This window comes from Chiloscyllium punctatum, chromosome 2, assembly GCF_047496795.1.
Source record: "Chiloscyllium punctatum isolate Juve2018m chromosome 2, sChiPun1.3, whole genome shotgun sequence".
Classification (NCBI taxonomy): Eukaryota; Metazoa; Chordata; class Chondrichthyes; order Orectolobiformes; family Hemiscylliidae; genus Chiloscyllium; species Chiloscyllium punctatum.
Window position 1 is genome coordinate 10,855,397 of NC_092740.1, and position 15,890 is coordinate 10,871,286.

General features: G+C 43.4%; 1 protein-coding gene across 3 annotated transcripts in view; it reads right to left on the minus strand.

The window, feature by feature from the left end:
• Positions 1-15,890, minus strand: part of LOC140494207 (polymeric immunoglobulin receptor-like) — an 89,935-nt gene that overhangs the window by 33,404 nt on the left and 40,641 nt on the right. For all 3 annotated transcript variants that reach the window (XM_072593391.1, XM_072593383.1, XM_072593375.1), the window contains one exon: positions 11,262-11,609. In XM_072593391.1, coding sequence (XP_072449492.1) covers positions 11,262-11,609 — 348 coding nt within the window. The remainder of the gene's footprint in view (positions 1-11,261; positions 11,610-15,890) is intronic.

Genomic DNA, 15,890 nt, shown 5'->3' on the forward strand with positions numbered 1-15,890 from the left:
AAAACTGTGGTGCGGCCGCACTTGGAATATTGTGTACAATTCTGGTCACCACATTATAAGAAGGATGTGGAGACTTTGGAAAGGGTGCAGAGGAGATTTACTAGGATGTTGCCTGGTATGGAGGGAAGGTCTTATGAGGGAAAGGCTGAGGGACTTGAGGCTGTTTTCGTTAGAGAGAAGAAGGTTGAGAGGTGACTTAATAGAGAGACATAAGGTAATCAGAGGGTTAGATAGGGTGGACACGGAGAACCTTTTTCTAAGAATGGTGATGGCGAGCACGAGGGGGCATAGCTTTACATTGAGGGGTGATAGATATAGGACAGACGTCAGAGATATTTCCTTTACTCAGAGAGTAGTAAGGGTATGGAATGCTTTGCCTGCAACGGTAGTAGATTCGTCAACTTTAAGTGCATTTAAGTCCGTCATTGGACAAACATGTGGGCGTACATGGAATAGTGATGGTTAGATGGGTTCTGATTGGTATGACTGGTCGGCGCAATATCGAGGGCCGAAGGGTCTGGACTGTGCTGTAATGTTCTATGATCTATGTTCTAACCCTTAGCAGAAGCCGCTGTGAGGAGAAAGACAGGGAGAGAGAGGATATGAACACAGCACTGGGACAGATATCAGTGTGTGGGACTGAAACTTGGAGACTCTATTCTGAGTATGTTATTTTGTGAGAACAGGGTTCGCAGCTATAATGAGAGGTAATGAACAAATAGTAATGTAAATTCATGAGCAATCCAATACACTGGGGACAGAGTTTCAGTTCCCACCATGGAAGCTGCTGGAAATTCAATTCAGTTATTACATCAGGAATTAAACACCAGTCTAATGGGAACCATGAAACCATGATCTATTGTTGGAAAAAATCCATCGGGTTCACTGACATTCTTTAGGGAAGGGAAATACCGTCCTTACCCAGTCTGACCTGCATGTGACCCCAGTCCCACAGCAACAGATTCGACTCTGAAACTCCCACATCAATGGCAAAGGGAGACACTGAGTTGGACAAAACCAGTACAAAATGTGAAAGGAAAGTTATAGGTATGTGCAGCATAGAACCAGACCCTTCAGTCCAACTTGTCCATGCCCATCAGACATCCTGAATATCTTTTCTGAACTCTTTTGAGTTTCTCAGCATCTTTCCTCCAGCAGGGAGGCCAAAACTGAATGCAGTATTCCAAAAGTGTCTAACCAGCATCCTGTACAGCCATGACAAGACCTCCTCATTCCTATACTCAGTGCATTCAACAATAAAGGTGAGTTTACCAAATTAACCAGTCTACCCTTTGACTCCACTTTCAAAGAACTGTGAACCTGCACTCCAAGGTCTCTTTGTTTGGCAACACTCCCCAGTACCTTATCAGTAAGTGTATAAGTCCTGCCCTGATTTGCCTGAACAAAATGCAACACCTCAAATTTATCTAAGTTAAACTCCATCTGTTACTCCTCAGCCCATTGGCCCCTCTGATCCAAGTCCCATTCTACACTGAGATAACCCTCTTTGCTGTCAACTCCACCTCCAATTTTGGTGTCATCTGGAAACTTACTGACCATTTCTCTGATATTCCCATCCAAGCCATTTATATAAATGACAATAAGCAGTGGATCCAGCACCGATCCTTGCAGCACACCGCTGGGAACAGGCCTCCAGTCCAAAAAGTAATCCTGCGCCACCACACTCTGTGTCCTTTCTTCAAGCCAGTTATGTATCTAAATGGCTAGTTCCCCCTGTATTCCATGTGATCTCACCTTGTTAACCAGTCTATCATGCAGAACCTTGTCAAAGACCTTGCTGAAGCCCATTGAGGCCATGTCCACCACTCTCCATTCATCAATCATCTTCATCACTCCTTCATAAAACTCAATGAGTCATGCTCTGTCTGAACATGTCTTACTGCTCGACACATTATCAGGAGCTACACAAATGGACAAGAATCCCAGTAGGATCACCCTAACACCCAAAGTGCCTGACAGACTGTGACTCAGGACAGAAGTGAACCACACCAGGATTCTTCAGTAACAGTTAAAATAATTCCATTAATTAATAATTCCACTAATAAGAGCAGTGAAAGAAAAGGATTTTTAATTCATGCTCCTGAACCGCGCCCCTTCAAAACCACACACACACACACACAGGGACAACCACAATTAAGACAGAGAAAAGATAAATCATTTATATTTCTACCATGAGTGAAAAAAGAATGTAGACAGGGTAACAGGCTAAACAAAATGCTGAAAATAAAAGTCCTGACCACAAGATGGAAGGATCGCTCTCTCTCACAGTCCTTGTGTTGTTTCGCAGCAATGAGATGCTGTGTTCTGGACAGTGATGGGCATACTTCAAATCCAACGGCCAATCAGGTGAACTCAGGATGTTTCTTTCCAGATTACTTGTGTTTTCTCTGCTTTTCTCTACAATGATGGGGGAGACGCAGAGCTAGCTGCTTTCTCTCTGTAGGCTCTAGATACTTTACACTTTCAGACACTCCAGGAACGTATAGCTTTGTAACAGCACAGTTCAACCAATCAGACAGCAGTTGCTAAGCAGACTTTTCTTAACTCGAAACATTATCATGAAGTCCGATGGCATCAGGTCAAACATGAACAAGGGAATCTCTGGATGACTACCCACTTCCACAATCCCCCCACTTCTGATCATGTTTATCACCACTTGGAGGAAGCACTGAGGTCAACACTGGAACAGAATGTACTCTGGGTGGGAGAGGTCACTGTCCAACACCAAGACAGACTCAGCAGCTTTCCTACTGCCTGAGCTGGTGGAATCTGAAATGACATAGCTCTTGGACTGGGTCTGTGGCGGGTGGTGAGGGAACCAACAAGAGAGAAAAGCTTGACCTTGTCCTCAGCCGTCTATCTGCCTATTATAGGATTGGGAGGAGTAACTACCACACAGTCCCATGGAGACAAAGTCCCATCATCACATTGAGGTCCATCCCCATCATGTATGGCACTAGCCCTGTGTTAAATAGGACAGACTTTGAACAGATCGAGCAAATCAGTTCTGGGATCCCTGATGCACTGTGGGCCATCGGTACAGCAGAATTGGGCTGTAACACAACCTGTAAACCCATGGCCTGTAATATTCCCCCACTCAGCCATTAACATCAAGTCAGGACATCAATCCTGGTTCAATGAACAATGCAGGAGGGGACGCCAGGAACAGCACCATCAAACCTGAAAATGAGATGTCAGCTATAAAACAGGGTTACTTCCGTGTCAAACAGCATGAGCAGCAATTGATGCTCTGGGGTAAGTGATTCCACTGTCAGTGCATCAGATATAAACTCAGCAGACCTGTCACATGCAGTTATGAATGGTTGAGGACAATTAAGCAACTAACAGGAGTCTGAGTCTCCACAAATAGACAATAGACAATAGGTGCAGGAGTAGGTCATTCTGCCCTTCGAGCCTGCACCACCATTCAATATGATCATGGCTGATCATCCTTAATCAGTATCCTGTTCCTGCCTTGTCCCCATAACCCTTGATTCCACTATCCTTGAGAGCTCTCTCCAACTCTTTCTTAAATGAATCCAGAGACTAAGCCTCCACTGCCCTCTGGGGCATAGCATTCCACACACCCACCACTCTCTGGGTGAAGACGTTTCTCCTCATCTCTGTCCTAAATGGTCTCCCCCTTATTTTTAAGCTGTGTCCTCTGGTTCAGCACTCACCCATCAGCGGAAACATGTTTCCTGCCTCCAGAGTGTCCGATCCTTTAATTATCTTATCTGTCTCAATCAGATCCCCTCTCAGTCTTCTAAACTCAAGGGTATACAAGCCCAGTCACTCCAGTCTTTCAGTGTAAGGTAATCCCGCAATTCCAGGAATTGACCTTGTGAACCTACGCTGCACTCCCTCAATAGCCAGAAGGTCTTTCCTCAAATTTGGAGACCAGAACTGCACAGTACTCCAGGTGTGGTCTCACCAGGGCCCTGTACAGCTGCAGAAGAACCTCTTTGCTTCTATACTCAATCCCTCTTGTTATGAACAGCATGCAGTTAGCCTTCTTCACTACCTGCTGTACCTACATGCTTGTCTTCATTGACTGGTGTACAAGAACACCCAGATCTCTTTGTACTGCCCCTTTATATAAATTGACTCAATTTAGGTAGTAATCTGTGTTCCTGTTCTTACCACCAAAATGGATAACCATACATTTATCCACATTAAACTGCATCTGCCATGCATCTGTCCACTCGCCTAACCTGTCCAGGTCACCCTGTAATCTCCGAACATCCTCCTCACATTTCACCCTGCCACCCAGCTTAGTATCATCAGCAAATTTGCGAATGTTATTACTAATACCATCTTCTATATCATTAATATCTCTTGTAAAAAGCTGCGGTCCAGCACTGATCCCTGCGGTACCCCACTGGTCACTGCCTGCCATTCTGAAATGGAGCCGTTTATCACTACTCTTTGCTTCCTGTCAGCCAACCAACTTTCAATCCAAGTTAGTACTTTGTCCCCAATATCATGCACCCTAATTTGGCTCACTAACCTCCTATGTGGGACTTTATCAAAGGCTTTCTGAAAGTTCAGGTACACTACATCTACTGGATCTCCCTCGTCCATCTTCAGAGTTCCATCCTCAAAAAATTCCAGAAGATTAGTCAAGCAAGATTTCTCCTTCATAAATCCATGCTGACTCTGAACGATCCTGTTACTACTATCCAGATGTGTCATAATTTTGTCCTTTATAATAGACTCCATCACCTTTCCCACGACTGAGGCCAGACTAACTGGTCCATAATTGCCTGCTTTCTCTCTCCCACCTTTCTTAAAAAGTGGTCCAACATTAACCACCCTCCAATCCACATGAACTGATCCCGAATCGATCGAACTCCGGAAAATAATCACCAGCGCAAGCACGATTTCTCAATTCCTGGTGTTGGAATAAATTCCCTTCAGTTCAGGTCCTTCAGCTACTGTTACCTCAGGGAGATTGCTTGTGTCTTCCCCAGTGAACACAGATCTGAAGTACCAATTCAATTCTTCTGCCATTTCTTTGTTCCCCATAATATATTCCCCTGCTTCTGTCTTCAAGGGCCCAATTTTAGTCCTAAACATTTTTTTGCCTTTCACATACCTAAAAAAGCTTTTACCATCCTCCTTTATCTTTTTGGCCAGTTTACCTTCGTACCTCATCCCCATCTCCATCCTCAATGAGGGTGAGCTCTGCACATCAGTGCAAATGTTAGGGCTGAAGTATTCCCACATAACTTGACCCAGAAGATGTCCCCAGTATCATAGGTGATTCCTTACCCAGCCGGCAAATATAATTCAGTGGGTCAGCATTCACGTGTAGATAGGGCTAGGGACAGAAATCATGGGACCTAGTGCTGTTCCTCACACAGTCCCTGACCCAACCTCCAGGACCCACGCTCGCTTCCACTGACCTGACACAGTGAACACCCTTCTTCAATACTGATGTACTGTCAATCCCTGTCCTGGAGACCTGACCAAGTAAGGATGGCAGAGACAAAAACAGAAATTGCGGGAAAAACTCAGCAGATACAGTGGCATCTCTGCAGAGAAAGTAGTGTTAATGTTTTGGCCACTTCTTCAGAAATAAAATGATCAAAAACAGTGGACCGAGAGGAGTGTGGATCTTGCAGCTGCTCCTGAGATTCAGATTTACTTTCAGATTTCTTACGTTTATTAAATTTCAGGAATATAAGCTTTTTATTTGATTTATTTTTAGCTCTTTTCTGGTCAAAAATGCAAAAGAAGCAAAAACAAACTGACACAATGTTTTATGAAATGGAGTTTTCTGAATGGAAGTTTTGGACAGGCCCACATATGGACTGTTCAGTCTTTTTCCACTATGAAATTATGAGAGAGATGTTTTTAAACTCACTGAAGCAATTTTTAAAAAAATTGCTGAGGAATGTTTTGCTTCAAACCAAGTTGTGTTTATACACCTCTTGGACAGGCTGACACGTGGGATTTAATTTTTAATCAGAACATTGATACCTGTCTGCTGGACCACTTGTGTTTAATATTAACTCTTTGGATAAAGAAAGGTAGTTTATTTTAGAGATAATATGCTATTATAAGTTGCTTCTTTTTAGACTTAATGACATTGCAGGCATACAAGAGACGCAGAGTTAGATGGCCAGTAGATTTCGAGAGGTGATAACACAGCAGGATCAGTCAGATAGAAGGATAACTGTCAGGAAAGGGAAGAAGATAGTTCAGAAATCTCTCATACTTTTGAAAGGATAATCTCTCAGAGGAAATTAGAAGGGACAGTCAGACCTTGGGCTGTAAGAATGAATCTCATGTTTGGAGGGGTTTGACAAAATTTAAAAGAATAATTGTTGTCGGTGATTCTCCTGTCAAGTGCACAGACAGGAGGTTCTGCAGCAGCGAGCATGAATCTAGGATATTATACTGTTTTCTTGGTGCTAGGATTAAGGACCTTGCAAAATGTTTGACACATACTGTGAAAGGGAAGAGTGAGATACTGGAAGTTTTTGTACACATTGATGGGAATGACATAGTTAGGGAAAGAATAAAGGCTTTACAAAGTGAATATCAGAGGTTAGGGAGAAGATTTAAAAAACAGACCCTCAAAAGTAGTAATCTCTAACTTACTCCCAGGGCCAAGCTCAGATGAGGGAACAAAAGGATAAAGGAGACAAATCAATGGCTGAAGAGGTGGAGTAATGTTCAGGGATTCAGATTCTTGGATCACTGCGATTTCTTCTGAGACAGAAAAGACCATTCACAAAGGGCGGTTTCAACTGTACTGCTTTCGGGAACAATGGGTGAATAAAGAGATGGAGGTTCCAGTCAGGGATAAAAAACAATCATACACTAAATATAAACGACTGGGTCCAAATGGATCTCTTGCACTGTATAATGAGTGTCAGGCCATTCATAAGAGGGAGATCAGGAAGTCAAAGAAAGGATATGGGATAGCCTCGGCAAATAAGGTTAAGGATAATCCAAAGGGATTCTATAAGTACATTAAGACCAAGACAGCAACAAGAGATAGAGTGTAAGTCTCCTTAAAAAACAAAGAGGTTGCCTTTGTGTTTTCGATTCCCTATAATGTGTGTGGCACGGTGGCACAGTGGTTAGCACAGCTGCCTCACAGCGCCAGAGACCCGGGTTCAATTCTATGCCTCAGGCGACTGTCTGTGTGGAGTTTGCACATTCTCCCCGTGTCTGCGTGGGTCTCCTCCGGGTGCTCCGGTTTCCTCCCACAGTCCACAAAATGTGCAGGTTTGGTGAATTGGCTAAGCTAAAATTGACCGTAGTGTTAGGTGAATGGTCTGGGTGGGTTGCGCTTCGGTGGATCGGTTTGGACTTGTTGGGCCGAAGGGCCTGTTTCCACACTCTAACTAATCTAATCTAATCTAATGTGGAAACAGGCCCTTCAGCCCAACAAACCGTCACCGACCCTCAAAAGAGTAACCCACCCAGACCCATTTCCACTGACTAATGCACCTAACACTATGGGCAACGTAGCATGGCCAATTCACCGAATCTGCACATCTTTGGACTGTGGGAGGAAACCCTCACCACACAGGGAGAACATGCAAACTCTAGCTGCCTGAGGCTGGAATTGAACTCAGGACCCTGGTGCCACTGCTAACCACTGAGCCATCATGCCACCCCTCAGGAGATGGGAGAGATATCAAATGAATATTTTGTGTCAGTTTTTACTGTGGAGAATGAAGTGGAGGCCAGAGAACTCTGAGAAATAAATCTTGACATTTTGAAAACGGCTTGTATTACAGAAGAGGAATTGTTAGAGGTCTTCGAAAATATAAATATAAATCTCTGAGACGTGATCTACTCAGGACTTTGTCAGAAGTTAACAGGAAATTGCTGGGCCCCTGCAGGAACATTTGTATCGTCCATAAATAACAGTCAGGTGCTGAATGACTGGAGAGTGGCTCATGTTCAAGAAGGAATGTCAGGAGAAGCCTGGGAACTTCAGACCTGGGAGTCTGACTTCGGTGGTGAGTAAGTTGTTCTGAAAGTTTGGATTTATATGCATTTGGAGAGGCAAGGAATGATTCGGGATAGTCAGCATGGTTTTGTGTGAGAGATATCGTGTCTCACAAACATGATGGAGTTTTTTCAAGAAGTAAACAAGAAAATTGATGAGGGCAGAGGGGTTCACATTGTTTACTTAGACTTTGGTAAATCCTTTGACAAGGCTCTGCATGGTAGACTAATTAGTGAAGTTAGATCCCATGGGATTCAGGGTGAGCTTGGCAAGTGGATGCAAAATTTGCTGAAAGGCAGAAGACAGAGAGTGACGGTGGAGGGAGGGTTTTGTTCTGGAGGCCTGTGACCAGCAGTGTTCCACGGGGATCAGTGCTGGGCCCACTTTTGTCAGTCATTTATATGAACAATTTCGATGAGACTACAAAAAGCATGTTTTGCAAGTTTGTGGTTGATACCAAAATTAATAGAATATTGAACAGTGAAGAAGTTTATTTTAGAATACAAAAAGATCTTAATCAAATGGGTCAATGGGGTGAAGAGTGACAGATGGAGTTTAAGATAAGTGTGAGGTGTTGCACTTTGGGAAAACAAACAAAGGGGTGACTTACACAATTAAAAGTAGGGCCTTGGGTATTGCTGTAGAACAGAGACCGAGGGATTCAGGTACAGAATTCTTCCAAATTTGCATCATCTATATATACGGTGGTTCAGCACACTTGCCTTCATTGCTCAGACCTTTGATAATCGGAGTTGGGATGTTATGTTCAGGTTGGACAGGATACTGGTGAGGCCTCTATTGTGTCCAGTTCTGGTCACCCTGTTATTGCAAGGATATCATTTAGCTGGAGAAGAGATTTACCAGGATGTTGCAAATAAAGCAGGCCTTGAGTTATCGGAAGAGTTCGGAGCGACAAGGACATTTCTCACTGGAGCGTACAAGGCTGAGAGGTGACCTTATCAAGATCATTAAAGCATGAGGAATATAAATAAGGCGAATGGCAGGTGTCTTTTTTTCTCATGTGGGAGATTTTAAGACTGAGGCATATCTTTAAGGTGAGAGAAGAAAAATTTTAACAAGACATAACGAAGGAGGCTGAGGGGTGACCTTATAGAGGTTTACAAAATTACGAGAGGCATGGATCGGATAAATAGGCAAAATCTTTTCCCTGGGGTCGGAGAGTCCAGAACTAGAGGGCATAGGTTTAGGGTGAGAGGGGAAAGATATAAAACAGACCGAAGGGGCAACTTTTTCCCGCAGAGGGTGGTATGTGTATGGAGTGAGCTGCCGGAGGGAGTGGTGTAGGCTGGTACAATTGCAACATTTAAGAGGCATTTGGATGGGTATATGAATAGGAAGGGTTTGGTAGTACATGGGCCGGGTGCTGGCAGGTGGAACGAGATTGGGTTGGGATATTTGGTCGGCATGGACGTGTTGGACTGAAGGGTCTGTTTCCATGCTGCACATCTCTGTGACTCTATGCCTCTAAGGGGCAGTTTTATTTTACACAGAGAGTGGTTTATGTGGAATGAACTTCCAGAGGAAATGGTGGATGTGGGGACAGTTACAACGTTTAAAAGGCATTTAGATAATTTCATGAAAAATAAATGTTTGGAGGGATATGTACAAAGCGCAGGCAGGTGGGACTACTTTAGTTTGGGATTATGGTCAGCATGGACTCGTTGAACTGAAGGGTCTGCTCCTGTGCTGTATGACTCTATAACTGATTATAGCTGGGAAAAGGTTGGTATAGAGGCTGAAGATGGGGAGGGGAGTGAGGGGGCAGGAGTAAACACTCAGTGGAAACAGACCCCAGACAGAGAGAAAAGCAATTGGACAGACAATTGAAAGGGGAAAGGTCAGCCTGGGAGAATGAACAGCTGCTGATGGGGACCAATCGTCACTGACAATGGATTGTTTTGGTAGTAGCCCATGTGATGACAAGGCCTGGTGTGTGTGGGATGGGGGAAGGAGGTAGGAGAAGGTGCTGAGGCCCTAAAATTATTCACCTCAATATTGAGTCTAGAAGGTCACTGGGTCCCAAAAAGTGGAGTGTGGAAATGGCAGGCAACTGGATGCTGAGAATCATTTTTGTGGGCAGAACATTTCTGTTGTGCAAAGTAATCACCCAATCAGTGTTTTGTTTTCCCAATACAGAGTTAGAAGTGGACTGTGCAGAGTTGGTGGATTATGAGCAGCCCTGAGTCTGTGTGAGGTGGTGCTGATGGAGAGAGAGGGCTCAAGATTGTGCATATGGCAACACATGACACTGAGTGTAAATGGCAGATTTCATTCTCTAAATCAAGTTGCTATATTATTACCAGACCATGGGCTGCTTTCTCTTGAGAGAGAGAGAGAGAGAGAGAGACAACTGGTGGTGGTTTAACCTGAGGGCCACCACACCTCAGTGAGGGGAGAGTTGAGAAGGAGGGTCCTTCATGGTCACCTGAGCCAATGTGGGGATTGAACCCACACTGTTGGCATCACACTGCTTTGCAAACCAACCGTCCAGCTAACTGAATCAAACCCCAGTTCCCTGAAGTGTATGATTGAATCAGATCAGCTTTTCCAAATCTCAACAATGGTCACATGCAGCCATTAGGTTAGCTTTGTAAAAAAATCCTGATTAAAAATCAATTCACCTGCTGCTGTTGTGGGATTTGAACCCATGGCCCCAGGATTGGGTGTCTCGATTCGTCACCCAGTGACAGTAACAGTACACCACCAACTCCTGTTATAACCCAAGGCTGAATGCACGGTGAGGATAGGTCCCACATGGCTGGGATGCCTCACACAGTCAGATGGACACTGGGGGAATGTACTTGCATTGATGGAACTATTCCTGATGAAGGTTGGAACCAAGAGGGACACATTAGTCTGTAGCACCTTCCTGTTCAAGGAGATGATCTTAATGTCAGTATAACTTTGGGTCATTTGGAGATTGAACTAAATATTCTGAGTGTGTCAATGTCTTTCAATACTGACATCAGAAGCACCGAAAAATACCAGCACATCATAGTACATTAAATATTTTTAAAAATTTGAAACCAAAAGCTAAAACACTACAGATGCTGGACATTTTAAATCAACATCAAAATGTTGCAAACACTCAGCAGGGCAGACAATACCGATGGAGAGAAACAGGGTTAATGTTTTAGTTCCATGTCCTTTCAGCAGAAAATCAAATCACGAAACATTCACAGAATCTGTTCCACTCTCATTGTGCACCTTCTACAGGCTGAAGAATGTGTGAACGATTTCTTACCGTGTACCTGCAGCTGAGTCTCTTTCTGGATCAGATACAAAAGATTGTGTTTTGATCTGTATTCCACCAGACACAGGTAAGTGTGATTGTCCCTCACACTCAGCTGGTTTATCCTGGTCGAGGCGTTTCCCTCCTCTGGGTTCCCGATGAGCTCGTACCGATTTCCACCGTGTCCAGTTGTCCAATTTCCCTGTGATTGGGCTGTAAATGTAACGATGTGTTGGTAGGGCTCCTTCCTCATCCAGGTAACAGTGGTCAGGGTGTGGGAGCCCCAGCTCCTGAAGATACAGGGTAAAGTAACTGAATCTCCCTCTGTCCCACTCACCACTGAGACATTTCCCTGAGCAGCTGAGGAAAGGACAAACATCAGAATGGATGAGGTCAGTGTGCAGAAGGTCTTATTTCAATATGTTACATTCCTTTCAACTTCACAATAAAATGAACAATTAAAGACTCCACTCATATCTCGAACAGGTCTGTGCTGGACATTCCCCAAGAAGAGTCACCCTGATCAAAATGTCTCCTCGCCACTCAATTTGAAAACCTTGATTACAAGATTAAGAATCAGATATCACCAGGTTATAGTCCGACAGGTTTAATTTGAAGCACTAGCTTTCAGAGCGCTGCTCCTTCATCAGGTGATTGTGGAGTATAAGATTGTAAGACACAGAATTTATAGCAAATGTTTACAGTGTGATGTAACTGAAATTATAGATTGAGAAAGACCAGGATAGTTTGTTAAGTCTCTCGTCTGTCAGAGTGACCATGTTGGTTTCAGTTCTTTTATATGTAAATCACAATTTTCTTTTAAAAGTTACATTCACAAGAGAAGTTTAACAATTGGTGTCTGTCAGCCCAGATAATGTATTGAAGGTGTGAGCTCCCCTGAGTGATACTGTCTGTGCCACAATGTTTAGACTGAGTCTAATCTAAAAAATGACTTTCTAGAAACTTACATGGATTCATGCAGTTTTTGGAGCAAAGTATGATGAAACTCTGAATGTACAAATTCACCCCACAAACGTATATGTGTGTGTGTGTGTGTGTGTGTATGTATATGTATGTCTATGAGTGCAGGACCATTGAAGTGTTCTCTGACTGTGGGGGTGGGGGGGAGCACTCCTGTCTGTTGATTGTTGTACGGCGCCCATCCATCCGTTGCTGTAGCCTCTGCTTGCTTTCACTGAAATATATAATTTCAGTTACATCACAGTGTAAACGTTTGCGATAAATTCTGTGTTTTACATTCTTATGCTCCACAACCACCTGATGAAGGAGCAGTGCTCCAAAAGCTAGTGCTTCCAAATAAGCCTGTTGGACTATAACCTGGTGTTGTATGATTTTTAACTTTGTACATCCCAGTCCAACACCAGCATCTCCAAACCTTGGTTACAAGATATTTCCATGATGTGGAGATGCCAGTGTTGCACTGAGGTGGACAAAGTCAGAAGTCACACTACACCAGGACTTCACCTGATGCAGGAGCAGTACTCTGAACCTTGTTATTTCAAATAAACCAGTTGGACTATAACCTGGTGCCGTGTGACTGCTGAAGGTACTTCCAGATTGGGTCCATTGAACCCTCCTGAATTCATTCATGCAGAACCCTCCACCCATTGCTCAAAGTTAATTTTCTTTAAATGAGGTCAAGGATTTTACAGCCTTCCCCCTCACTCTGTCCAGCAAACACATTCAAAGTATTGACCACACTCTGTGTGAAGGAGAACCCCCTGGTGTCATTCCTAATGTAATCATTCACCAGCTCCAACCTGTGACCTTTGAAATGAGCACAGGGTAATTTAAACTCAGAGTCCAGATTAAACTTTTCTTCATTAAGTAAGATATTTGGGTGCAGGAGGAGGGGGATAATCAGCCATGTGGTTTTTTGCTTCATGAACTTAAAAGAGGAGCTGAGAGATTAAATGTTTCCTCATCTCAATTTACATAGAAAATCCGTTATTTTGCAATTGTTCCCCTGTTTGACTTCTGTTCACAAGAACAAATATCCTCTCAGAATCTGTCTTGTCAAACTCCTCAGCATCTTGAGGAAGGGTCACTCTGCCTGAAACGTTAACTCTGATTTCTCTCCACAGGTGCTGCCAGACCTGCTGAGCTTTTCTGACAATTTCCATTTTTGTTTATGATTTGCAGCATCTGCAGCTTTGTTTTTGGTTTTTCCTCAGGATGTTCTTTGTTTCATTAATTTCTCCTTTTGTTTTATTCCATCATGGGTATCGCTGGCCCAGATGATGTACATGTATTGTCCATCCTGATTGCCCAGGTGAAGCTGCTGTTACGAGACGGCGGTGAAGCCTTCTGCTAATTAAACCAAACCCCCAGAAAAGCTCACCTCGCATCGCCATCTGTTAAAGTATGAGGAACAGAGAACTCCCAAAATTCACTTTTATATTAAAAGAACAATTTATTCTTTGACTTGAATAGTGAATATTAAACGACAACTATTTCCAACTCTTAGCCTCCTTTCCCTAAACTGCTTGCTATCTGTCTCCAACTCTATAACAATATACTGTTCCAAGAACCACCCGTATTAAAGTTACATCAGCTTCATTACAAAACCACACAGTGGCTGTTATTGTCAGTGTGTTTCTTCTTTCGGCATCGATTGCAACTTTGATTGCAACATTTGGTGCAGCTAAAACTGGTGCCATGGTTAATGCAACTCTTACATTGTCAAGTGCCTCCTGGCTTTGTTCTATCCACTGAAATGTTGTGATCTTCTTCAGGAAATCCGCGAGTGAAGTCACTACCCTGCTGACATTTGGAACAAACTCCCAGTAGAATCCACTTAGTCCCCAAAATCAAAGCACTTCTTTCTTTGAGGTTGTTTGTGGAAATTCCTCGATGGTCTTTGTCTTTGCATTCCTGAGGGTCAACATTTCATGCCCGATGTATTGTCCCAATAATGTCTCCTCTGCCTTCACAAATTGTGTTTTCTTTAATTTTATTACCGCTTTGCTTCTCTTAATCGTTCAAAGAGCTGTGTGCCAACTGTACCATGTGATCTTTCCATGACTCACTAAAGATCACTGCATCATCCAGATATTAGATTAGATTAGACTTACAGTGTGGAAACAGGCCCTTCGGCCCAACAAGTCCACACTGACCCGCCGAAGCGCAGCCCACCCATTCCCCTACATTTACCCCTTACTTAACAGTTGCACAGTTTGTTAACACAGCCACACCTCTGTTCACGAGCCTTTTAAATGTGGCTGGTGTGTTCTTCATTCCAAAGGGCAGCACTTTGAATTGACATAACCCATTTGGGGTGACAAACGCAGAAATTTATTTCACTTTCTCTGATAAAGGGATGACAATACCCAAACAGTAAGTCCAACTTTGTGATGGAAGGGGCTTGTACAACTTTCTCTATACAGGCCTCCAATTTTAGTATTGATCTGAGTTTGATTTTGTAACGGCCTTAACCTTCCAATGGTCCACGCAAAATTGTTGAATCCCGTCAGGTTTGGCAACTAACACAATCATCGAACCCCACTTGCTTTGACTCAGTTCGATGATAGCTTCATTGAGCATTACATCCACTTCCTTCTGGACCTATGTGGCATTGAAAGAATTAAGCCTGTAAGTGTGTTGTTTTATTGGAACAGCATTTCCTTCTTCTACCTCATGCACAAGAGGATCAGGCCTCTCCATCTTATTCCTGCATATGTCCTTGTCCTGCTGGAACAATCCTTTCAACTGGTTCTTTGTTCCAGTTGACCTCTGACTTCAGTCCTGTCAATTTCTCTTTAATTAATTTCAAAGTACCTCTCACTTCATGTCCGAATATTAACTCAAAGGGAGTGAACTGAGTAGATTCATTTGAGCCATCTCTATTGGCAAACAATATGAAAGGGATACCTTCATCCCAATCATTCAGGTAATCCTGACAGCACACTCTTAACATGGTCTTCAGGGTCTGATGCTACCTTTCCAAAGCTCCCTGAGTTTCAGGATGATATGCACTTGGTTTAATGTGCTGTATGCCTAATCTATCCATGACTTCTTTAAACAGCTGAGCAATAAAATTAGACAATGGTCTGACTGAATCTCTCTGGGTAGCTCATACCAAGTGAAGAAAGCTACTAACTCCTCTACCACCCATTTTGTCTTAATGCTCCATAATGGAATTGCATCCGGAAATCTGGGAGACACACCCATTATGGTTAGCCAGTACTGGTTCCCACTTATAGGTATCGGCAGGGAACCTACACAATCATCATAACCCACGTGAAAGGTTCTTCAAATGTGGGAACTGGCAATAAAGGTGTTGGGTTTATTGCTTTGGCTCACCGACCACTTGGCCAGTATGACACAGATGGCAAAAGTTAACAACATCTTTGTGCATCCCAGGCCAATACAACTGCTTTTGTACCTTAATCTGAGTCTTCCTTACACTGAGGTGACCTCCTACTGGTAGTTCATGTGCTCCATGGAACATCTCCTGTCTGTATACTACCAGCAACATAATCTGGTGGAAGCTGAGTGATGTGAGTTTTTAAACTCGTCAGCAGAATAACCTCTCCTAGAGCCTCAAAGGTCCTATCGATCTTTAAAGCACGTACCCATCTGTCAAAATGACTGATTGATTCTTTCAAACTCAATACAAGT